Source organism: Clarias gariepinus, chromosome 7 (genome assembly GCF_024256425.1).
Source record: "Clarias gariepinus isolate MV-2021 ecotype Netherlands chromosome 7, CGAR_prim_01v2, whole genome shotgun sequence".
Taxonomy (NCBI): Eukaryota; Metazoa; Chordata; class Actinopteri; order Siluriformes; family Clariidae; genus Clarias; species Clarias gariepinus.
The window spans coordinates 21,075,293-21,101,160 of record NC_071106.1 but is presented as its reverse complement, the minus strand read 5'-3'; the positions used below and the strand labels follow the sequence as shown (position 1 = coordinate 21,101,160).

The 25,868-nt window shown below is 38.1% G+C and overlaps 2 protein-coding genes across 2 annotated transcripts in view; one reads left to right on the top strand and one right to left on the bottom strand.

The window, feature by feature from the left end:
• cfdp1 (craniofacial development protein 1) overlaps window positions 1-12,380 on the bottom strand; it is a 33,874-nt gene extending 21,494 nt beyond the window's left edge. Inside the window, exons 1-5 of the mRNA XM_053501194.1 lie at window positions 12,114-12,380; window positions 10,109-10,238; window positions 6,797-7,019; window positions 5,950-6,074; window positions 5,002-5,130 (exon numbers count right to left, since the gene is read on the bottom strand). Of these exons, the coding sequence (XP_053357169.1) occupies window positions 5,002-5,130; window positions 5,950-6,074; window positions 6,797-7,019; window positions 10,109-10,238; window positions 12,114-12,183 (677 nt within the window). The 5' untranslated portion in view covers window positions 12,184-12,380. The remainder of the gene's footprint in view (window positions 1-5,001; window positions 5,131-5,949; window positions 6,075-6,796; window positions 7,020-10,108; window positions 10,239-12,113) is intronic.
• A 2,488-nt stretch (window positions 12,381-14,868) lies between these two features.
• tmem170a (transmembrane protein 170A) lies at window positions 14,869-24,392 on the top strand. Its single transcript, XM_053501066.1, has 3 exons — window positions 14,869-15,145; window positions 22,858-23,028; window positions 23,413-24,392. The coding sequence occupies exons 1-3, from the start codon at window positions 15,028-15,030 to the stop codon at window positions 23,541-23,543; spliced, it is 420 nt and encodes a 139-aa protein (XP_053357041.1). The 5' UTR covers window positions 14,869-15,027; the 3' UTR covers window positions 23,544-24,392.
• Window positions 24,393-25,868: the final 1,476 nt, after the last annotated feature.

Genomic DNA, 25,868 nt, shown 5'->3' with positions numbered 1-25,868 from the left:
TCCATGTTTTTGCCATTTGTGGATGATGGCTCTCACTGTGGTTCGCTGGAGTCCCAAAGCTTTAGAAATGGCTTTATAACCTTTACCAGACTGATAGATATCAATTACTTTTGTTCTCATTTTTTTCCTGAATTTCTTTGGATCTTGGCATGATGTCTAGCTTTTGAGGTGCTTTTGGTTTACTTCTCTGTGTCAGGTAGCTCCTATTTAAGTGATTTCTTGATTGAAACAGGTGTGGCAGTAATCAGGCCTGGGGGTGACTACAGAAATTGAACTCAGGTGTGATAAACCACAGTTAAGTTATTTTTTAACAAGGGGGGCAATCACTTTTTCACACAGGGCCATGTAGATTTGGAGTTTTTTTTCTCCCTTAATAATGTAAACCTTCATTTAAAAACTGCATTTTGTGTTCAATTATTTTATCTTTGACTAATAGTTAACGGTTTTTGACGAGCAGAAACATTTAAGTGTGACAAACATGCAAAAGACTAAGAAATCAGGAAGGGGCAAATAGTTTTTCACACCACTGTATGTACAATGATGCTTCACGATGCATGTAACAAGACATTGATTTACAAGACATTTGAGGAATTGAAGGTAAGACATGAATAACAAGCTAGAAGGCTACATGAAACAATCAGAAATAATAATTAGAAACTGGTGGATTTCAGAGTTATATTTGTATTTTTACTTAATTAATGATGACATTTTATGTTTTATTCCTACAATTTATCCAATGTTTTTATTTTTCAAAGCAACAAAGTAAAATATGTATCCACACAGACACACACAAATAAAATAAATGAAATAAAAATGTGGTACATAAAAAATTTGTTACAGTTTAAATAAATACACTTTATGAAGACGATTCCCACAACCCACACTCTAGATATAGTGTACATTAAAGATCTAAAGATCCACTTGTCCGTGGTGACTCACAGAGAAAGGTGTGTGTGTGTGTGTGTGTGTGTGTGTGTGTGTGTGAGTGTGTGCGTGCGCGCGCGTGTTCGTTCTGTAATAATAAAGGACTAGAGATATTTTTAGAACTCAGGAGATAGACCTCTATAATTAGAACTATGACTGGAGTACATATGGCAGTCATTAGCTACAGTGGACACGCATTTCCCAGCGCTGTACTATATTCTGCTACTCGCACACAGGCTTGGAAAAAAAGAAACTTGGTGGAGAAGTAAAGATACTGAAATTCTATCAAATGCAAATAGCAGACTAGATAGCAAAATTTACATTTGAGGTTGATGAACAATTCTACAATTGGCATTTATCATTAACAGATTATGAATTGTTCTTTTCATCAGTTATTTTGCTCCTGCAACACATCCTTACGCAACTGGGCAAACTAGCATTAGGCTGGTGACCAACAGTTAGTACAATAAACAGGGGTGGAGTTGATTTTAAATTCTTACTGGTACTGTGTAGCTAACTAGGTTTCTCTTTATATGAGCTATATTAACTTTCGGAGTAAAATCCCAAATAGCGCTAAATGGAAAGCTGGTGCACAATCTCTTGTTCCACACAACAAAATAGTGCCCTTGATTAGGTGTTAGGGAGAAATTCAGTCATGTGTTAGAAGCTAGTTTGCTTTATAGCTCACCTTAAAAATTAACAGAACACAGTTGGCTCAGAGGCAGTTCAGGACGACTTAGAAGCAATAACTAAGGAGAAAAAGTCTTGTTTAAAATGACAGTGATGTTAAACGTTTGTTTTCCAGAAGTGCTTCTGTGACTGGTTTTTTATGTAGGTTTTGGCAGGTACCTGAGCTCTCCTCAGTGCTGCGGTACACACCAGCGACTTTTCACGAATTAACGACAGTTAGAACACCTGTGACGCGGAGTGATACATACAGCTAAATATCTAAGTGCTGTTATCCTCTATTATCACCACTTGTGAAATGCCTCTCGTCCAATCAGATTACTCAGTCAGAACATATTCGTATAATCACACGTACACACTTTTTACAATAAGAGTTTAGGGTAGAAAAGATTTACAGGCTTAGCAAAGGCAATCCAGTTGGACTAAAAAAAATATGAATGTAAAACAGCTGGTTAAAAGGAAAGCGAGCAATTTAAAGAAAATATCCTTCGTTGCATATACGTCGTAAGGGTACAGGTACATGACTGCACGAGCCGTTTGTTTGTTTGTAGTAGAGACACACTACTATTACGTGTAGATTTCACACACACTGAGACACGACACAAATCAATCTACCAATCAGTAGAGTGCTGAACAAGTGGCAGTAAATCTGGTTGGTGTTCTAATCGATAGCACTTACCCTCTGCAGCCTTATTACACTATAGCCTTTTTCTCCCGCCCACCAGACACACAAGTAAAGACAAACAAAAAAAGGCACAGAACACTCAAGAGAATGTATACAATGTACATGTGTGCACATGCACCATCACTGTAATTACAACAGTTGTAAGTGAGTTGGAAATGAATATTCAGAGATTAAAAAAGAGCGATTTCTCTTAATTGCACTAAACATTAAACCTCTGCAAGAAGTAACAAGAGAGAACAGGAAAGAGGGGGGAAGGGGCAGCTTGATTAACAAGAGTCAGCACTTTTAATGTGCAGTGCGACTGAGCAAAGTGAAGAAACAGACACGCAGCATGCTGAGTCAGGACAGAGGGACAGGACAGGAGAGATCAGAACAGATTAACTGGAAGTTGTTAAGTGCCTTCTCCAAATTTAGACCAAATTATGAAGCACAACAGAGGAACAGAAAGACTGGTTCCTCTCTTTATAGTAAAAACACTACGGATAAAAAAATAATTACACCGAGCATGCTGAAATGAAAAATAGGGTGAGTTTGTTGTGCTAAAAATGAGAGAAAGACATTAGCAGTGGGATAAAGTGAAAGAGGGATGCAACTTTCATCTGAGCCAGGAAAGGCTCTGGACACACAGCACTTCCTGTAACAGGAAAGAATGACTTCCTGTGCAGCTACAGTCAACCGCCTAAGAGGAAATCTAAAGTTGTGCAATTATGCGTCATGGCAACCATGTGCAAACAGCGGGAAAACTGCTGGAGTATGAACAGCAGGAGCTTCTAAAGGTGTGCTGTGGTCTCTGGCACAGAGACACTTGCAGCAGATCCTATAAGGTCTGTAAGCTGTGATGTGGGACCTTCATAGATCAGAATTATTTGCCCAGCACATCGCACAGATGCACAGATTGAGATCTCAGGAATCTGGAGGTCAAGTTAAACACATCAAACTTGCTGCTGTGTTCCTCAAACTATTCCTGAACATTGTGTGCATTACCCCACATGAGAGGCTGCTGCCATTAGGGACTACTGTTGCCATGATGAGGTGTACTTGGTCTGCAACAATGTTTAGCTAAATGGTGTGTATCAAAGTCATACACCTGAATGCATCTGAAGAACACTGCATAACCTTTGCAGTCACTTTCAGCTGTGGCCAGAGGACATCATGGGGACTCTGACAGGTCTGTGACTGCGTAACCTCATAAACAGCAAGCAGCAATAAACTTGAGGCAGCAAAAAAAAAAGCTGATGCTTTTCTATCATAGCATATATTAATAAATTAAACTTAAAGTAAGAAGATTATCGTGCAGTCTGTAAATACTGGTATACAGCAGCAACTTTAAAATCATTGTCACAGCAGAAGCCAGATGTTTTTTCACAGATTGTGATTAATAGACTCATGGAATCTTAGACTCACAATCTGTGAAAGACATTCATATAGAGATCTAGACTCTGCTGTGACAAAGACTCTACACTGTTTACATATTGCAGAAGAATATTCTCACTTTAAGTTAATTTATTAATACATGCATCCATCCATTTCACCTTGTTCTTTTGTTCCTGCTATTAAGCATTACCTATTTTTGCAGTTTATACAGTTTATGTTTATATAAAGATGTTTACTTGCAGCTGTTTTGCACTAGCAAACTATTTTCATTTATTATCACTACAACAGTTTTATTTGATGTTATTTTTTTATTTGCACTGATCTTTCTGTACTACTCTGTGTGGCTTAAATTGGCCCCTGGGAATAAATAAAGTTTTTTTTTTTATTATTTAGCTGAATAGCCAACACATTAATGTGTTCAACAATGTATGCTAAAGTAGAATTCTATAAGATCGGACCAGACGACCTAGCCATAACTCCACACATGCATCAGTGAGCCTTGGATGCTCTGTCACTGGTTTTCCTCTTCGGATCAATTTTGAGTTTTTACCCACTGCATACCGGCAACGCCCCACAAGACCTGCTGTTTTGGAAATGCTTGGTGCTTAACATATCCTACTCCTTGAAAGGTACCACTGTAAAGAGATAATTAACACTCTTCACTTTCAACTGTTTTTAATGTTATGGCTTATTGGTGTATTTTCTTGAAAACCCCAAATAACCACAATAGACGGTTGCTTTAAAAAGACTTGCTATCCATCATACACACAGTATATATTGTATAAAGCTATAATCTCATTCTCTATATGCAGCTGGTGACCAAAAAAACCCACACAAAACCAAAGAGAGTGAGAGAGCGTTCTGTTGCTCTAACACACAAACAACAAAATGGCATTAAAAAAAACAAGAGCAGAAACAATAATGTTCATCACTACTCTTATCAGAGCAGGTATTGTGTTAATCTTGATGACCCGTGTGATGGATGATCCAGTTAAGTCTCATCACCCTTGTAATCAAAAGTGCTGAAATATAACATTCTAGATATTTAAATCTTTTTTATAGCACGTTTCATTTTAACAGCTGCACTGTAACAATGTCTTTTCTTTAGAGAAATCCAGATGTAGATTTAGGGCCCTGATGCGAAAGCCAGAGCTGTTAGAAGCAAAGAAAAAACTCTTGAGAATTCCTAATTTCCCAGAATGTTTAGTATGTAGTAAGTTGCAAAGACAGGACAGTTTTGACGAGTACAGCAGCAGATTAAGAAATCCTCCTGTTATTAGATTTCAATATTCAACCTCTAAGGGTTTTCCACAGTGTGTTTATGATGGTACCTGGGTCCAGCAGTGAGTGAGGATTCAGCTGAAGCTTTAGACATGGAGGTCTGCTCCTCATCTTCCTTTTCCTCTTTTTTGAGAAAGCTTTTAGCCTCGCGCGACTCAGCATCCACCTCTTTAGTAACCCTGCATACATGTGATATCCGTTGCTATATTAACCACATACCATGTACACTTAAGCGAGTGCACGCATGCACACATTTGAATTAAACAGAAGTCTAAAGCAGCACTAGACTGATGACCAAATAGACCAAAGCTAAGGAAAAAGGGTGATTCAAGAGAAGTCTTTTTTTTTTTCAAGCATGCTCTGTAAGCTGAGACGTGTGTCAGAAATTACTCAGGATGGTCTCTGTCTTTTTGACTAGTCTATAGCAGCAAATATTTTAAAAAGCAATATTTATTTATTTACATTTCTTTTTTGCAGTGATGGAGAAAAATGCTGCAACATTATGCTCTAAAGTGACCATATGGTTGTGCACAAAACAACTTCCCTTGAGACTTTATGCAAGTGTGGAGGCTGAGAGATTTGCAATGCAGTATATGATTTAATGTTATGAGCCGAAATTATAACATTGGTATACAATCTAAGATTGTTCACAGACTCTCTCTCTTTCTCTCGGACACATTAAATATATTATATATATAAAATTCTACCCATCTTAAACTCTTTATTGCAAAAACTGACCACACATTTATCATTAAGCCAAAGACGTGAGGATTCAAGAGCTGAAGATAATTGGCCACAGTTAAATAATTACCATTCAGCAAAAAGCCTACATCCTAACCAACACCAGCAGCTCGACTATATTGTCATGTATCTTGCTTTCAGCATGATGAAAAGGAGTGTCCTTTTGTTCGCTTCAATTTGCTGGTTATACCATGCTGCCACCTGGTGATTAAAATCAGTAACACAGGCGGCGAGGCTGGGCTGCATGAAGGACTTACCGAACTTCTTCTCCAGCAAAGTCATACACCTTTGTTATTGTGACTGTGGAGGCCTCTGCAGCTTTCCGTTCTTTGTGTGAAGACTCTGTGCTGGACTTCCTAACTTTGTCTGAATCTTCTGTGATCTACAAGCAAGTAAGAACAGGACTTTTAAAGATTTCCCCTATTTTTTTACTAATATTGTTTTTGTACGCAAGGCATGCAGAAGCATCATATAAACTGTAAATAAATTGTAATTATAATTAAAAAAGGGAAGCACAACATGCTATAATAAACTGCTTGTCAATCAAAATCATTCCTCTAATCCAAATAATAAAAAGACGAGACTACGTGGCCCTATTTCTGAGAATTCAGACATCATTAAGCTGTAGCTCATGTGCCTATAGTTTAAATGAATGTTCTAAAGATCTTTTTAATGATGCTTTACATGCCACACATTATGGCCAAATGATCGGACACCATCACTCCAGTATGTGGTTCTTCCCCAAACTGTTACCACAAAGTTGGATGCACACGATTGTCCAAAGCATCCATGTATTCAGTTTCTCATCTCTTCTGTCCACTGGCTTCCATACAATTGCTTCCTGTTGTCCAACTCATGACCTTTTCTTAAGCAAGTGTAAAAAATGCCAGCCAGAGCTGAGGTGATAGGATAATTAAGTACTTGCAGTGGTTTCACTGCAATAGACACCATTACACTTATCGAGCAGTTTTTTTAATAGTTTTTTTCCCCCCAATCACGGTTGATGAATTGTTCATGATGCTAATACAGAACATTCACACTTTTTCTTCGGCAAAAGATTACTGACCATTATATCTTTTGTCAGAATATTTTAGAATCACTCACCTGTTGCGAGCCTGGGGCCACAGCTTTTGGTCTTGGGCCGACATCACTTAAAAAGCTAGCCCAAAGATCATCTGCCTTTTTCTTCTGCTTCTCCTCTCCGCCTTGAGTGGATTCTGGTTCCGGAAGTGACTCTTCATCAGGACGTTTCAGCTCTTCCTCTTTCTTGTTGTCTGTGCCATCTTTGCCTCCTTCTTCCAGCTTCAATCCTCCTTTTTTCCTTTTTCTTTACAAAATATACAACTACATATTTAGGTAATTACTCATTTACTGTAATAAAACAGTATTGATCAATTAGTAATCTAAAAACACTTGCCCTTACCTAATTAACATGTACGCCTATAAATAAGCTAAATATCCCAAATACTGTAGAGGAATTTATAATGATTTATGCAGCTGCTCAAAACAGTCTTGTTAAGATATTCTGTGATCATTGATATAATGCATTCACTAGACTTAACAGAGCTAGTGAATGCATGCAAGCTAATTATAAACTTTATTCTAACTAAGGATGCTAGTGATTAATCATTAATTGATTATTGCCGTTAAGGATTTAACTAATTAAAATATATTAATATGATTGATAATGTATGAGGAGATGAATGCTCTGTAGCTGACAGTATGGTGACTTTGCATCTCCAGGGTCAGGCGTTCTAGTCCCACCTTTGGTTCTGTGTGGGTGATAGTTTGGTTTTCGTGCTTGGGGGGCTTCCTCCAGGTACTCTGATTTTCTCAGACAAAAATATACATAGCAGCTAACTTGCATTTTTAAACTGCCCACAGTGTGTGTGCGCATGCTCACACCCAAGACATTTCTGGACATTATAAATTTGAATATTCATGCACATGTGCACTCACCCTGGACATTTCTATTTCATTTCATTTTGCATACTTTTGCACATTGCACATTTATGTTCATTACATCTCACATTCATGCACATTCCACTCTTCCGAGACATTTCTATTTAAATTATATCAATTTCCAAACCAGTTTCCATATTGTCCATATTTGTCCAGCTATATTGTCTATATTTTGTCCAGCTACATTTATATATATATATTATATATTTAGTTCTTAATTTTTTTTCTATAGCTAAGTTTTTCTATATTTTATTCTTATTCTATTTTATGAACTGCAGGGCTGTTCAAATCCAGGCCTATTTCCAGCACAGTTTGATGATTTTTCTACTTAGCGTCAGGTGATTCAGTACAATTACCAGATTTAGTAGCCCTCTGAATTTAAACAGCCCTTATGAACAGGATATGTGGTATAAAGAATGAGTGCGTGAGAGTGAGTGCTCACACATCTATAAATATATACACCACAAGAGTGTGCATTTGCAGTTTAAAATCTAACAGAAAGATGAATATGTCCTCAGCTAGTAATAAATATTAGCCTAATTTTAGTAGAAGATGTGTGCATTAATAGTTAAGGTACAGTTTAAAGATTTTTTTTGGAGTAGCCGGGTTTTCAGCACACCCTTTTATTTAATTTTTTTACATTGTAACCTGACAACCCCAGTAAGCACACAACAAGTGCATGCTCGATAGAACAAAAATATTTTTAAAAATTTCCAAAATAAATAATGGCATACAGCGGGAGTAAAAGTGAATTGCACACATGATGGCTAAACTTTTCAATTAATCTGTATCCATACGGTCTGTTACACCACTAGTAATTTTTTGTGTATCATTATTCTGTGTTGTTTAAACTGTTTGGGGTTTGTTATTTTGTCTTGCATAAATAATTTGTTCTGATTGTTTACCTATAAAAGAAATGTGTCTTACTACTATTAACATTAAATTAACAGTCATGTCAATAAATTTAGCAACAATTTTCTTTGTTTTGTTTTTTTGGCATTTGACCTCAGTACACCACCACACTGCATTTGAAGTGAAACAATATGTGAGCCACTGTCAGCTTAATTCAAGGAGATTGACAAAAGTGTAGCATTAATCCTTCAGGAATTACATCCATCTGCCACCCCAACCCCGACACCCAAATAAAAGAAATGGGATATTCCTTACAGTTACCTTCTCTCAACCCAATAGAGCATGCTTTTCACTTACCGAAGACACGACAAAATGCATAAAGACCCACAAAGACTACTGCAGTAAAGGCTTATCGAAGAATCTTGAGGGAGGAAATGCAGCATTTGTTCATCAACAATAAGTTCCTTCATCTATAACCACTGCACTCATTGTACATAAACCTAACATAATTCTCTGAGAATATTTAACATGCAGATCATTTTATCATGCTATACATCTTCCTCCATTGCACTCAGTGTATATAGCCCTTTCTGTATATAACCCTTTCTGTGTACAGTTTCCATATGTGTACATTACAATTATCATGGTATAATATATCTTTCTCATTGCATACATCTAAATCATTGCACTTATTGTACATAACTCTTTATCTGTATACTGTTACATGCAAATTCTTTATCATAGCACACAATACCTTCCTTTTTCTACCGACTTATAATCATTTGAACTCATTTGAGCTATTTTACCTCACTGTATACTGTTTGCATATGCAAATTATTTACATGGTATACAATACCTTACTTATTGCCCACCTATAATCATTTGCTCATTTCTACTCATTGTAATTTATCTCCCTCACTGTATACTGTTTACATGTACAAATTTTTCTGCACTGTAAAAATGCACTTCTGGTTAGATGCCAACTGTAATTCATTGCCTTGTACTTACATGCGCAGTGATAAAGTGAAATCTAATCTAATCTTCAAAGGTTCCAGACTTATGGTGCTTTAGGTTTCTAATGATGTTAATTTGTTCATTACTTATGAGGCCCTTAAAAATGAAAATGGCTGTAATTTCTGAATGGTTTTTGCCACAATTTTGTAAAAACCTGTAGTGTATTGTGATTCCTTTAGCATACAATTCTAAACAAACTTAGCAAATGAGTTGCTCCTACCACAGGATGCTGTGCTGCATACCAATGTGTGAATAGTTTAGAGCACCACCAGTAGGATTTTAGAGGAACAGCAACACTTTACCACTTAAATGTAAATGTAAACATACATGAATTGAAAAGGAAAATGCTTAAAGTCATGGTGGCCATATATAAATTGCCACACAAAAGAACATAACTAAATCGATTTTGTCCCCATCTCTAATCTTTGTTTAATTTCAAATCCAATATAGTAATGTACAGAGGCCATATGCCAGAAAACTTTGTTCAAAAACGTTATGGACCTGACTTCACTTGTAAATATATTTTCAAGTATATTCATCTCCAAGCAAGATGTGAATATAGAAAGCTTTGGGCAGAAACTGTTTTACCTTGCACAAAGGCCTTTATTTGACTTCTTTTTCTTATTGATCTGCTTAGTCTGTGCTTCACTTTGGTCATCTGCTTCCAGGCCATCTTCCTTTTCACACTCATTCAAGTCATCCTCACTCAGGTTGTCATCTAATCCACACAACAACACAAACAAAATTCGGTCAGGTAAAAAGCAGGGGGTGACTTTATAAACTAGTTCATTCAATATTGTGTTAGCAGACAAAAATAAAGAAAAAAAGATAAGAAATGGTCCAGACATAGAGACTGTATTATCCTGTGCTAAAGATTTGCTTAAAACAATGTAAGAGCACAGCACTAGTCCGATGATACAGAACAGTGTTTTAACAGTATTTAAATTTTGCCCTAAATTAAAGATTAAATACTGTTAAAAACACTGTTCTGCATCATCTGAGCTAGTGCTGTGCTCTTACATTGTTTTGCACAGACAGTTGTACACACCGATTGTGTACACCGAGCTCATCTTTATTCTTTATTCTGGCACTGTATAGTCACAGAAGTTTAAATTCCCCTTAATGGAATATTGGATTTGCAAAGATTTTTGACTCATCTTAATTTACTCTAGTAAGCTTTGTCCATGTGTTCAGTTGCAAAATTTAGTTAAACTTGAAGGTGTTGATTGTTGTTGATTGTTGCCTTTCAGTCCAAGGTGATGCAAACCTGGCTCGACTGTGGAAGGTGAAACTTGTGTTCATGCAGCTTCCAGTTCATGCCTTAGTGATTTTGGACCATCAAATCAAATTTCTTTCAGTTTGTGTCCGCCAGACCTTGAAAGTGGCTATACCTCCCAACAGCTTCTACTTACACTCAGTTGTGTGAACTGATCTTGGTATCTACAGATGTATAGAAATGGCTCACCGAGACATGACTTATGTAAATCTACCATCTTATTTCTTAGGTCTGCACTGAGCTCCTTGGACTTTCCCATTGTGCCATCTGTTGGTTAATCTGTGCTGTCAAACAAACCCATTTTATTTGGATACAATGAAGCTACAAGCTTTAGTCAGACAAAATTATTTTTGGAACAGGAAGTTAAAAGTATTGGGCATAGCATATTCAAAGACATTTCAGGACTTTCATCACTCCTGAATTAATAATCTAAGGAAGGGGTCTCCAAATCCAGTCCTGGAGGGCCAGTGACCAGCACACTTAAACACACCCACTGAACCTAGTAATTAACAGATTTGTTAAATTAGCTGTGTTTGAGAAGAAGAATCACCAAACTGCATTGGACACTGGCCCTCCAGGACTGGATTTGGAGACCCCCAATCTAAGGCAATGTATGTATATTTTTCCACCCTGTCTATATAATTTTGACCCTGTGTATATGGAAAAAACAATCTTATTATGGTTTTCTTCTATTAAGGATGTTAGCAGTGCAATCATTCTGCCTTGGAAAAAAACAAGCTCAAAGAAACTACACTGACTGTCGTTCACCTACTCCGCCACTCGAGGAAGGGATATGTATCGGAGCAAAACAACCAGTTAAATAAGGAAACAAATCATAATAAAATGTTTGTGGAACTGTTATAAAAGCAGTATTACACTCAATGTTGTGCTGGTTATTAGCATGGCTGTGATGTCTTCGGCACTTGGGCTGCGCCCTCATGCCTCTGAACCCATCATCGCTGTGCTGTTGTGATGTTCATTGTTAGGTAGAGGACATCACGCATGAGAATGGGATCTCAGAGACTTTAGCGTGGTTGTTGGTGCCAAATGGGCTGGTTCGAATATTTTGGAAAATGATGATCATGTGGGATTCTCATGTATAAAACTCTCTAGAGTCTACACTCAACAGTGTGTGTGTGTGTGTGTGTGTGTGTGTGTTGATGGTAATTCAGTGAGTGGCAGTACTGGGAGCAGAAACGCATTGCTGATCATAGGAGAAGGATATACACTGCTATTTAAGACCTGGAGATGAACCATCTAGCTAAATAACGTTATTCTGCAGGCTGAACATGACAACTAACATCACAAATCTCTCACCAGAGGGAACATAGTCTTCATCTTCATTAGAGGAGTAATCCTCAGAGTCGTAGTCCGAATAATTCATCATCCTTACCCACAGTTATTCACCGTGTTAGTAAATAACTTATCAAAAAATCAACACCTGCTGTATTTCTAATACAAAACATGCACTAAATAAACGCTGTAAATGTTTTGAACGCGCTTTCAGCGGACTCGGAGCACCGGCGCCACAAACTTTTATAAAATTCACACACAATAAGAATAGCAAAGGAAAAAGGAAGCGGATTTCTTCCTCGACCTAATGGAGGTTGTCAACCAACGTCATGGTGCATTACCGCCACCTACTGGAATGGAATATAGAGGGCCGCTACATTACAGAGTACCATGGGTTCACTCACTCATCGTCTATACCGCTTAATCCTGTATTCAGGGTAGTGATGGGAAGTTTGAATCATTTTAGTGACTCGGTTCTTTGAATCTCGTTCATCAATATGAACATAATCTTTTTTTGAGCCATTTAGTTCATTTCGTTCTTTTGATCAGAAATAAAATAGAATGTTGCATTTTCAATAAATAAAAAAAAACCCAATACGTCTACATACACAAAATTTGGCTATAGTTCCAGTAATGAAAATATTACAATGCCGCTAAGGACATATTATAATAAAAAGAATGAGTAGCTCACCTTTTATTTCTTCCAATCTGAGTCGTTCGTTCTTTTGAATCTATTGCACCGCATAGCGTCTATGGGAGTCACGTGACAAAGGACTCAACGGTAACTACTCATTTCTGTTTCCTGTAATAACATATGGAGGTCTTGTGATGTTTTGCGCGTGCACGCCCAATAGAAAATGAATGAATCACTCTCCGAGACTACTCGTTTATGTTAAACATTTGTTCAAAAAGAACGAATCGTTCATGAACGACCCATCACTAATTCAGGGTCGCGGGGACCTGGAGCCTATCCCTGGAGGCTTAGGGCACGAGGCGGGGTTCACCCTGGAGGGGGTGCCAATCCATCGCAGGGCACACACACATACACACACTCACTGCCTCATTCACACAGTAGGGGTAATTTGGAAACACCAATTAGCCTAATCTACATTACATAATCTACAATATGGACTGTGGGAGAAAACCGGAGTACTCGCAGGAAACCCACCAAGCACGGGGGGAACATGCAAACTCCATGCACACAGAGACGGGAATCAAGCCTGGCCGGGGGAATCGAACCCTGGAGGTGCAAGGCGACTAGTGACTATTTAAATAGTTGTGAGTGGGAAGCAGATAACACATCAGACCATAGACACTGGGCTGAAATCAGTGAGAAATAATTTTTAAAGAGTTGATTGGACTTGTCACTTTGATGCTTCATACTAAAGAAAACCTCTGTTTAAGTGTCCCATTAATGCTTTTTGTTTCTAAAACCACGGCTCTGTGTTGCTAATGTATGTACAAAATATAAGGTAGTCTGTTACAAGTGAGAACATTACCCAACATTATCATGGAGGTTAAAAATAGCATTACATTAATTCAGTAAAATATACATGTGTTTTTTTACAGTATAGATATCAAATTGTAATATTTTTTATTTTTTTTATTAATATAGAATAGTCTGTATAAAGCACAGCTCACTTGGTCTGTGAGCATTTTGCAAGACAAGCAATAAATTTTAATTTAATAAACGTATACGCTTTGTCTGTCGAGCATTATGTGATCACAACTGAGCCAATGGTTCTTCTCTCTCGCGCGGTACAGCATCATGGATAATAGTCTCCCATGCTTAGTCTCAGTGCAAGCACGTCACTTATATAGTCATCATCCGTGTGCGCGTGTACTGTTTATTATAACATTATGACCACATGTGTGTGCGTGCACATAGTGCAAAAGCAAGTGTCATTAGAGAGGTTCATTGTAAAAGATCTAGAGTCTCTCCTTTTCTGTCAGAAAGCAGTAATACTGTTAGTGTGTGTGCGTGAGTGTCGTTAGAGAGGTTCCTTGTTAAAGACAAAGACAAAGCAGTTTCCGTTAGTGTGTGTGTTTGTGAAAGTCGCTCTACACAGTAGCCACCTCCTTCCTCCTCTCCTCTCGCCTTCACACAGGATTCTTCTTAAAGGTAAAGTGCAGGTTAATTCATTTTATTTTTACCATATATTTTGTATTCATTATTTTTATATAAATATTTTTGGGTTGTGAAACAAATCATCAGAATTTCCATTATTTCTTATGGGGAAATTGATATACAAATGCTTTGCTATACAAGCACTGAGAGATTCCAAAAGCCAATTATGCGTGCAATCCAAGGTTTAACTGTATTTCTTAGATATTTAGGTTAATCAGACCCCCAACAGTGTTTGACAGATGCTACTTAGTTAGTAACCTTTTAACCAGTGTGAGGGTCTATCCAATAATGGAATATATATATATATATATATATATATATATATATATTGGCAGTTTAGTCTTCCATGGTCTTCCCCTCTAGATGATCGAGTAGGACTATCCACCTGCATTACAGATCAACACTTGTCCACTTCCGGTTCACGCGGCGCTGTCCAACCGCACGCACAGAGGGACAAAGTTTCTCTTACCCTTGTTCATATACAGAGAATAATAACCACATGTGCTATTTTCTACATTATAGAAGCTGCACGTGTATGTTTCGGTGGCTTTTACATAATATGGATATCACAGTATGCTGGTGTTTATGGAATTTATATTTGCGACGATGCGTTTCAGGTCACGTGGATAAACAAAGCGAGTGACGTCAGCGGAAGTGCATGAAAATAGTCGCGAGCGGACAGGAGCTAACGTCAGGTTAGCATTCTTGCTAATGGTTTATGCTAAAAGTGCGCTGTGCTCGGGTTTCTCATGGTGGTATTTGGACGCTGGAGGTCTTTGACTTCTGGTCGCACTGTCCGGGTTGTGAGAAATGCAGGATCCAGAGTATAACGAAGTAGGATTTGTGAAACAAATACTGAGTTTAAATTTGGTCCCGAGGAAGAATGGTACCTGTGGGAGGAACGACACGTCTCTGTGCGACTTCTCAGGTGAGGACGCGCTGTGTTCTGTCATGTGTGTTTGTGGATAAATAACAAACATGTACAGCAAGTGTTCTTTAAACGAGGAAGACAGCAGGTTGATGTTGTGATGTGCTTGCTTGGGTAAGCTAGCAGGCTAGTTGTGTTAGCAGCAGATGAGCGCGTACAGGGTGTGTTTCTGGCGTTTGTCATGAATAACAAAAATAAATCTCACGTGCGATGAGTGAATAAAATGTGAGTAAAATTTTTATTTAAGTCATATTTAACTTAGATTTAGAGCTCAGACCTCCAGTCACACAAACCCACAGCAAGACTGTCTAGTCATCTATATCATCCCGTGGTGTTATTGTTCCTGTTTTAGGTTTAACATTAACACCCATAGCTAAACAGGCAGTTTTACATCTAAAGCTCAACATAACCTCTTTTAAATGTACTTTTCACAAATTCTAAAACAATTAAAAGTAAGCAGTGAGCAGCGACCAAGCACTGATCAAGTTTTATATTCTCCTGTAAGGTTTTGTCTGTCTGCCTCTTCTAAACTCATTAAATAATTAATAATAAATGCTTGTAACCTCAGCAAAGAAAGACATTATGATCTTACTTGCTGATCAAAAAGTTGTTTTTATATAATTATTGTCCATAAATTTAAGCTTTTTGTCCATTAAGAGAGTGTACATGTTTCTGCACAAACAGACTTTAAGCAGAACTCGCACAATGGGAGCTGGCCCGGATTTTCCTTTACCTGTAATTTTTCCCATTTGCGTTATTCTTTCAGGCATGTTTAAATATGCTTAAGATTGAATCTTGAGTTATGAGCCACTCTGTAATCAACCGTGTCATACACAGCATTTTCTGATGGGAAAGCAGAAAATCCAAGCTAGCACAAAATAATGCCTGACATGGACAGAATGGACATTTCCCTGCCATACAGCAGGGATCTCCGAATTGAGTCCTGGAGGGCCAGTGACCATTACAGTTTGTAATTCACCAACACCTAAACACACCCACAGAACCTAGTAATTAACAGATTAGTTAAATCAGCTGTGTTTGAGAAGAAGAATCACCAAACTGTGTTGGACACTGGCTTTCCAGGACTGGATTTGGAGACCCCTGCCATACAGAAACAATCCAATCTCACCACCTCAACAGATCCTTCCTTAACATGTTGTTTTATTTCTTGTTTGCACTCTAACTAGAGCAGAAAAACATGATGAAGATCTGCTATGTTTAGTTTGGTAAGTTAGCAAGATCAGGCAGACTGCACCAGGAATCTGTCCAGGTGAAAGACGGTGTAGCATGTAAGCCTAGTCTGTGATCACTTGTTGAGTGTGCACACCTCTACATCTACAAAACAAGAAACTTCCAGTGATCTTGTGTGTAGTGTGAGTGATGTTGTGAATTGTATAGCATGCGCTTGGCACTATATAGCTGATGGATGAAATTCAGCTTCTAGTTACAATAGAGGTTTATTAAGCACCATTGCATAAAACTTTTAGTGATAATTATTGCTAATATTATGAGATTATGTACACTATTAACTTTTCCGCTGCGGTGAGGACTTTATAACCTGCCAGACATTTATACTTGTACACTGCACTTTCAGCAAGTATAGTATAGTGGACCTTGTACTGTACATGTCTTGTTTTCTGTCAGGGCACATGTCGAGTTTCTCCTCTCACTCGAGCATACTGGGGCATCAGATCTGCACTTCTCTGCCAGAATACGAAAACAGAATATAGATATATTGATTGGTCGAGGTTGCCTATTCACAGAGATTCATCTCGGCTCTGTTTCTTTCCAAGTTCTTTGTCACGTGATCAGGTGTTTAGTCCTTGTAGACTAATTCTTAATTTTTTCGTTACATTTACATTATAAAGCTCAAAGAGAACCGTAAAGAAGCATCTAGCACACACTGCCCTTCTGTGTGTGCGTGTGTGTGTGTGTAGGTAGGTATATCAAGTTATGTAGTGATGCGAATAAATATATATGTTCTGAACTGTTTGTGTTTTGTTGCAATAAAATGAGACGTGTTAGAAGATGTGTTTCCATTTGTAAGTTCATATGTTTCACGAGCACAGGAAATAAGTAGCTGGAAGTGATATCATGTAACCGGTTATCAGGATGTCATTCTGCACAGTTTGGAGACCTGATGCCTTTGTTACAATCAAGTTAAATTAGCAGTGAAATCTACATACGTCATATCCTGTTGGTAGCATTGTGCCTTCCTTAAAATTATAGTAAACATTTTAAGGAAGGCAAAGAGTTTATTTGGCTGCCAAGTTTCATGGAGAATATGCACCAAGGGCAGAACAGTGAAACTACAGCTTTCTGATGGCTGAAATATCACGGTGCACTCTGACCCATTCCAATAACATGGTCATATACAACCAATGGATGACCATCAGAGCAGTGTCTAAGCAAAGACCAACAGTTTGTGCCATAAACCACAGTTTACCACCGAGCGAATCTACTGCAGCCAGGGCAGAAGCAGCTTTTCTTCACCGAAAAGGAAATTAACCTAAATATAGAAAAAAGCCAAGCGAGAGGCATCTATAGAGATGCTTAAGTAGAAATAAAAGAGACTGCTGCAACCATTGCAGAAGCTCAAGCACTTCAAGTGCTGTTAATTAAATAAGTGAAAAATGTAGTTGTAAGTTAAATTTGGATTCCTCTGCCTTTGAAAGACAGACAATGCACTGAACAGTTTTATTGATCAAGCCCAAGCACAAGAGACAGAAGTTCCGTTATATGATAAAAATGTCAAAATAAAAAGATAGCTGAGCTATAGCTGCAGTGTTCAAGCTTCACACCTCGAACCTGAAGCTAAACCAGGCTTTCCAGGTTTATGTTGCTTCCCAATCACCTCATCTGGCCACAAATCTTCAATTTAATTAGATTTTATTTTTATAGCACTTTTAACTATGGTCATTGTCGCAAAGCATCTTTCCAAAATGTAAAAGAAAATTGTGGAAGTGCGTATGAATCAAAATAATCAGATTGTCCCATAATACTAGCAGAATGGGAGCTTATGCAATATCTCTATACGTCTATAACAGCATCTCAGGCATGAATGATTTTGTAAGATATCTTTCATGTTGTCAATTTATGCAGCAAGCTTACTTTAGCTTAATAACAAATCTTAGAACCACAGAGTCTGCAAGCGCATCTGGAGGTTTGGACTTGTAGGTGGAACTTAGCAAAGAGTCAGTGACATGATAAACAGATAAACACAATACACATCAGCCGTGCAGAAGCAGGATGCCATAGGACAGACTTGAGCAAGCATGTGGCTCAGCACATGTGGTAGAAGATCAAACTTGAATTCGCTGATTTAAAAAAAATATTGAACTGCAGTACTCGTCAGAGGCAGTAGGCAACATGTAGATGATGATCTGAATTCAGATCACAGACCTAGGAGACCTCCACAGCTTACCACAGCAAAAGCACAGATAATAATATAATGCTGATGTTACCTGGCTCCACAAGGATGATTGTGGGTCATGTCCATGACATAATGCGCCGAAAATTATTCTAGATGATCAACCTTGAGGAAAGTTTTTAGTGAGCATTGGAAATACTTTGATAATAAACATCTGGTTGCCTACTTTGCACTTCTCATTCTCACAGATGTCTCAAAATAGTCTAATCAAATAAGTCCATAAAAAAATCATACATTCAAAAACAATACAAAGTCCATATAAGTACATTACCATAGATCTTGGTCGTTAGAAGTTTTTCACTTGGAACACAAGTACTATGCAAGTAGTTGCAGGCCAAATTCCACAACCCTCATCCCAGGCAAAAATGCATTGAAAAGTTCTGCAGAGACTCCTATGAATCATCTGCAGTCCTACTGACATAAACTGAGTGGGCTTTCTTTCATATGCAACTTGATGCATTGGTTTGGGTAGAAAATCTTAACACAGCACGAGGGCTGGTGTGGCCTTGAGCAGTGCACATTTTCCCAGCCTAACTTTTTACTTGACACAGCAAGAGATGGCAACCCAGGCGTCCCATTTCATGTACGGGTCTAGTGGACGTCAGTGGGTGCATCCTACAAGTGGTGACATTGTGCCTGTTTTGTAAGCTTCAAAAACCTGTTTTTGTAAGTTTCTTTGGCATCTCTCGCACAGGCATAGCTGTCGGGACCAAGAAAACAGAAAGCGAGCAAACAATAAGAGAACTATGTCAACAAAGCAGAAATATTATTTAAAGCTATTGTTGATTTTGGTGGGCTCCCTGAAAAATCTGAAGTGTGTGTTTCGTTCATAGAAAAGCACATCCTCTAGGTAAATGCTGTCTGTGTGTTGAGTAAAATCCATTGAAGTTGTAAGATGTCTTTGAAAGATCGTAACGTGTGCTTTAAATGTTGTTCAATACATATTGTCAAAAAAAAAAAAAAACTTGTTCTGTGTTCTGGAAGCAAAGTGAAAAATACCATACAGCCCAGGATAAAAGAGACAGACCCTGAAAATGGTGAAGAAGAGGAAACCTCACTGCGATCTGATCCTGTCCTATTCTGTCTTGTAAAAGCTTATCCAGCAAAGCAATGAAACTGGGTTAACAAAACAACATTTTTTTTTTGTCTGGATAAACAAAACAATAGATCACAAGTTTGTGCAAACCCCTATAAAGTTTTCAGTGACCAAAGTGTAGGTGATTCTTTCATCATGAGAGAGTGCTTTAAAGGTTCAGCGACTATGATGCCAAGTTGCACGTTTGCACCCTTCGACCAAACCTAATAGAATTTAATGAGGTCCTAACCTGCAGTGTGGCTCTCCCATCATGAACCTTATCCCACACATTGACCCACATGCTTCCCACAAGCGTTGCTCAGGAGCTACCTTGGGTTATGGTAGACCGTGTATGTCTAGGCAGCATCCACAAGCCGCTAACAATCAGCACCCTTTATACAAACTACAGAGTTAGAACGCTCTACATCTTTTGACACACATGTTCTGTCTCAAGGAGAAGACCGTGACATTCAGGTCACAAATAACCGTCAGCACATTCTGAGAAGAAAGCAACCTGTGGTTCTGAGCACTACAGAATTTACTGTATTTAGGCGGACGAAATATGTTTTTGTCAAACCAAACCTGAGGCTGCACACAACTGCAGCAAAAACAAATGGGTCATGAAAGCATTTCCATCCACAGATTTGTAGGTAACCTTGTGGGTTAGGTTATTTATGAGTGCTAAAGTCTGGTAATGTATGCTGATATTTAAATTGCAGCACTCGCACACAAAATGTGTAATCAGATATGTTAGCATAATATGAGTAAATAATCTGGACCTTATTTCAGTAATTTCAACTGTGGGGAAAATAATTATTCGATCCACTGTAGCTTTTGTACGTTTGCCCACTTACAAGTAATGAAGGGTCTATACATTTTTTATCATAAATTCATTTTAAGGGATGGAGACAGAATATCAATAATAAATCTAGAAAAAAAACTATTATGTTAATCTTATAAATTTTATTGTCTTTCAGTAAGGAGAATAAGTATATGGGTCCCCAACAATAATTCTGGCTTCCACAGATTGGTAATCAGGTACTTATGTGGTACACAGATTAATTTAAGAAGGTGCGCCTAAAAACAGTCCGTTATGTGTATAAAAGCTCCCTATCCACAGAATCTTTATCTTCCATTTAAACCTCACCACCATGGGCAAGACCAAAGAGCTGTTAAAGAATGTCGAGAACAAGATTGTGGACCTGCACAAGGATTGGACTACAAGGCTGTCAGTAAGAATCTTGGTGACAAGGAGACAACTGTTGTAGTGATTATTTGCTAATGGAAGAAATACAAAATAACTATCAATCACCCTCGGTCTGGAGCTCCATGCAAGATTTTGCCTGATGGGCTAAGGATGATTATGAGAAAAGTGAGGGATCAGTCCAGAACTACACGGGAGGAGCTTATGAACGATCTCAAGGCAGTTGACCATGCAAGGCCCCCTCCTCAAGAAGGCACTTGTCCGTCACGCCCGTCTAAAGTTTGCCAATGATCAGAGAAGAATTGGCAGAAAGTGCTGTGGGCAGATGAGATCAAAATGGAGCTCTTTGTGCAAACCTGGTGACCAATTACAGGTAGTCCCCTACTTACAGGTAGTACTCAACACGAGTTACGAATTTCCGCAGATACATTTGTAGTTGCAAACATATCGCTAGAGTAGCTCATGTGTATTGTACAAAAGTGTGTGTTTGTGTGTATTGGTAAAGGGGACATATTTAGTCAAGTGGATTGGTATGGTTTATATTGTATATTTGTGTCAAAGGTATACCCACTTTATGAACAAATCCGACTTACGAACATGCTCCTGGAACGAAAACTCGTTCATCAATAGGGGACAACCTGTACAAGAAACAAAAAAAAAAGGGAAAAAAAAAATTTCACTTCAATTCAAAGACACTTCATTTCTTTGTAAGTGGGCAAATCTGCAGGGGATCAAATAATTATTTTCCCTGCTGTACATCATCACACAAGCTGTGAAAACTTAAAACATGCTAAACCACATGAAAACAACGTATTCCCCAGAAAGGTTCACGACCCTCCACACTGTTGTATGAAAGTGATTTGCCTAGGAACCAGACCAGATTCAGCTTAGTTTATACTGGCAGCTCAAATCTGGCACATTGTCGACCTATGTGCATAGGTTGCTGTGGTAACAACATTGTAGGCTCGAATGTAGCACAGTATTTACTCATATGGCCTTGTTTCAATACATTCTCTCCAGCTTTGCCTGTATTAATGCATCCTCTAAAGTGTTAGCAGACGTTTCACTTCATCCTCTGTCCAGAGGTTATTGTTCACCCTCTCCATACTGCAGTTAAGCCAGACGGTCTATCTGAAAACACTGTTAATCCACCTGCACGGAAAATTTAAGGACATGGCTTTTACATACTTAGGGGAAAAAGCGCACTGGCGCTTGTTTTTCAACCCTGAATCCATGTCTCATGCAATATGATCATGTGGAGTTGCAAGTAATTGTAATGGACAATTTGAAGTCTGATTTAGAGTAACCAGACTAAGACATGTCTTTTAGGAATCCGATTTGAGACTGATTGTAAATCACATCTTCATTTGGTTCATCAGAATAAAGACAAGAATATATCAGCCTGAACTTCTTTCCTTGGAGTCATTCGGAGTCGGAATAAATGCAGCTTTTTTTTTTTAGCAGGATTTTACATTGTGTGTGTTTGTCTAAAACAGCAACGTGAGCAGTTTAAAAGTGATCTGCTTAGAGCATAATAACCAAAATAAATCTTTTTTAACTTATTAGTTAACTCCTGCTTCATTGTTACAATTTGAGTTGTCTAAAATCGAAAATCTTGTTTAATTTTAGTGATGATTCCAATTTTGTATTCTTGATTTATTTCTGTAATAATTATCCCTATGTAATGTAGAAGCTCTGATGCTTTTCAGCATTTACAGAAGATGTTTAGGAAACGTTGCCGTGTGGATGTGTTTGCTAGTATTTTATTTTAGATAATAATATGTTCAAGCTGAGAAGTAATCATCTTACCCAAGCTACTTGACTTGTATAATTATCAGTCAACACCACAGGTGCTTATAGCATGTGTATCAATGAAAAGACGCGATCATTATGCCAAGTGGTTATTAGATGCTGTTAAAATCTCTTACATTTCCCTTTGAATGATGAATTAGTTGTCTTTATTGTTATTACATAATGATCTTATTTTTTCTGCTTGTTCTCAGAGATGTGGTATGGCGTGTTCCTGTGGGCCGGAGTGTCCTCGTTGGTGTTTCACCTTCCCGCAGCTTTACTGGCCCTCGCCACTCTCCGGGGACATAAGATAGCACGCTTCTTTCCTCTTGCCATCATGCTCATGGCCATCATAGGTCCTCTGTTGGGAGGCGTGCTCACTAGTACGTACCTCAGCTTATCGTCAGTGGAAAAAAAAAACAAGCGCTTTTATACAGTATCTTTGTTTTAAGTAAATGAATAATTTACTCTGTCCTACGCTAACCCCATGCATAGTATAGGATTTGAAGCTTGAGGTTTTGCATTTACATCAAAGTTTAAGGTTCGCATAAGTGTTTGTGTCCTTATACACAAGTGTACCGAAGCTTATGTGCTCTTACAGGATACAAATCTTCATCTAAACACTTTTCTTGATGCATTCTGTATTTCTTTGGGCAAATGCTTTTGCAAGCAGTTTATAAATCTGTAGTTTAATCAATGAGCCACTTTAGCCATTTAGTTTTGCTGTACATTATGTGATGGAGGTTTTTTTTTTTGGCTTGTTCCAGGTGCTGCCATAGCGGGGGTCTATATGGCAGCAGGGAAGAGGATGATCTCGTTGGAGGCTTTTGTGTTTGGAGTAGGACAGTCTTTCTTCGTTCTTGTCATCTCTTTCCTCAGAGTGCTGGCCACGCTGTAGCACTGAGCCACTGAGGACACTGAGAGCTGTGGACTTCTTTCACTTCCCCTGGATGTTATATGCAAAAACACTGAGGCCTTATTTTCCACCTGTCCAAACAACATTTATTTTCATGTGCTGTTTTTTTCTCTAAAAAGGTTTCAGGAGGACAGTATGGTTTGGAACAGCCTTTTTTTAAATATATATATTCAGAGCTGTCCTTTATACACTACGGAAATGGCTTGCACCTGAGCTTGTGTAAAAAGTAGGCTGTCACACACTTAAGGAAAAAAGCTGCAAATGGTTGCAAACGGTTCTTTAAATAAAATCTTACTTTCCTTGTGTTTAGGATCTCAAAAGATTCTGAAATGCTTCTACTTTCTGAGGTAGTGTCGCTGGGCTTTACAGTTGTGTACATATATTAATCATAGTTTTAATGTAATGTTATTTCAGTTAGCACAGATACGAATCAGGTTAAACCCACTGAAGTCCATTTTAACTGTTTCCACTGTTCCGGTGTTCAATCTGAAGATCCATCAGCCAGTGACCAGAATTGGACAGTTTTTAGTTGATCTTTTATATCTGGTGACCGACCGATCACTCTCGGACAGGACGCATCATAATGCATTTGCTCGATACTTTGGAGATTGACAGTGCAAATCCTGCTACAGCTATTTGGCCAGGACTCTAGGGAGCTGATTGCCCGTGATCTCAGTGGGGAGCGGTGCACTTTCACAACAGTTATAGTGCCACTGGCCAATCATGGGCATCTGCACTTTATTCCTGCCCCCTAATGGTACAACACTTCAAAAAGATGCACCTGGCAGAATTTCTTATTGTCAGTCGGATTTTTTTTCTGAAAATCTCTGATCAGTAACCTAAGGAAAATATAGTCCTTGCTTTATTATAAACATACAACTGATTTAGTTTTCTGTGAAAAAGAAAAACTAAAAGTATGTTGTAAATTATAAGTCTTAGAAGAAAAACAAAATCAGCCAGGATCAGTATCGTCAGGTCAGACTGGTCAAAAAAAATATCGGAAATCAGTATCGACCAAGAAAATTGCAATCAGTGCATCTCTAGTCTAAAAATTAATTTAAACTTTTATACTTTTTTTTTTTACCAGAGAATTGTAATAATTTAATGGAGCTTTCTTTTTTGTATATAGAGCACTCCAGCAGTCTTTTTTTTGCAGTTAAATTGTTACATGTTTATTAATTTTAAAATGTCATATTTTTAAAAATATTTTTAACACAGATGTTTTACACTCATGAAGCACTTTATTAGGAACACCTAAGCATGTACATGTTCATGCATTTATCTAATCAGCCAATCATGTGGCAGCACTGCAGAGCATAAAGTTATGCAGATGTGTAACAGATTCTACCAGCTTCAGGTGATGATCAAGACACCCCTAAGAATTGGGGAGAAAATCTGTTATTTTAGGGTTAACTCAAGCTGAGAGAAAAAACAGTCGTGCTCATGACGGCCTCAGATTCTTGTTATTGGCTAACATAGGTGAAACCTGGTGTGGTCTGCCGTTGTTGCTCGTCCACCTTAAGGTTTGATGCCTATATGTTGAGATGCTTTTCTGCTCATCACAGTTTTAAAGAGTAATTATTAGAGTTACTGTAGATTAAATAGACTTATAGACGATGGCCTGATCTCTCTTAACAATGTATTGCAGACTTACATGATGTTTTGCACCATTCTTTTGAAAATTCTAAAAGTTTGTGTGAAAATTCCAAATCAGAAGTTTGAGTTTCTCAAACTTGCTACTTTGGGAACAACGCCCATCCCATGGTTGCAGAGATCACACTTTCCGCACACTTTCCGTGTGATTGACAGATATTGCTAATAAACTGAATGGTGAGCATGTATTCAACTGGTAATATTTAACATGTGAGTCTAAACAACCCAAATAACTAAACATTTTGTCTATGTGAATTTACATGTTGCCATTCATTTTTTGGCTTTCCACCAAAGAGATTTTAAAGCTGATATAAATGTATTGTAGGATTTACCTACTGTAAGCTGTCTGTTTTGTCCTGAAAAGCATTTATGCAATTAAATCCTCCTAACGCAACAAGGGTGATGTAAAGGTAAAATAATTTATAACTTACTGCCGTTACAAATAAAAAGCTTCTTCAGTCCCAATGCAAGCACTGCTATTGATCCGGCGAAGTCACGTCTTGTGCTAGTAATCCATCAGCAACAATGAGTGGAGGCAGCAAAGCAGATGGAGTGTTGTTCAATAGATCGCTCAATCGTGTGTAATCGCAGTACTAGAGTAAACAGCAGGTTCAGCTGCTGTTGTGTTGTAGCAGTTTGTCTCAGGTAATCTGT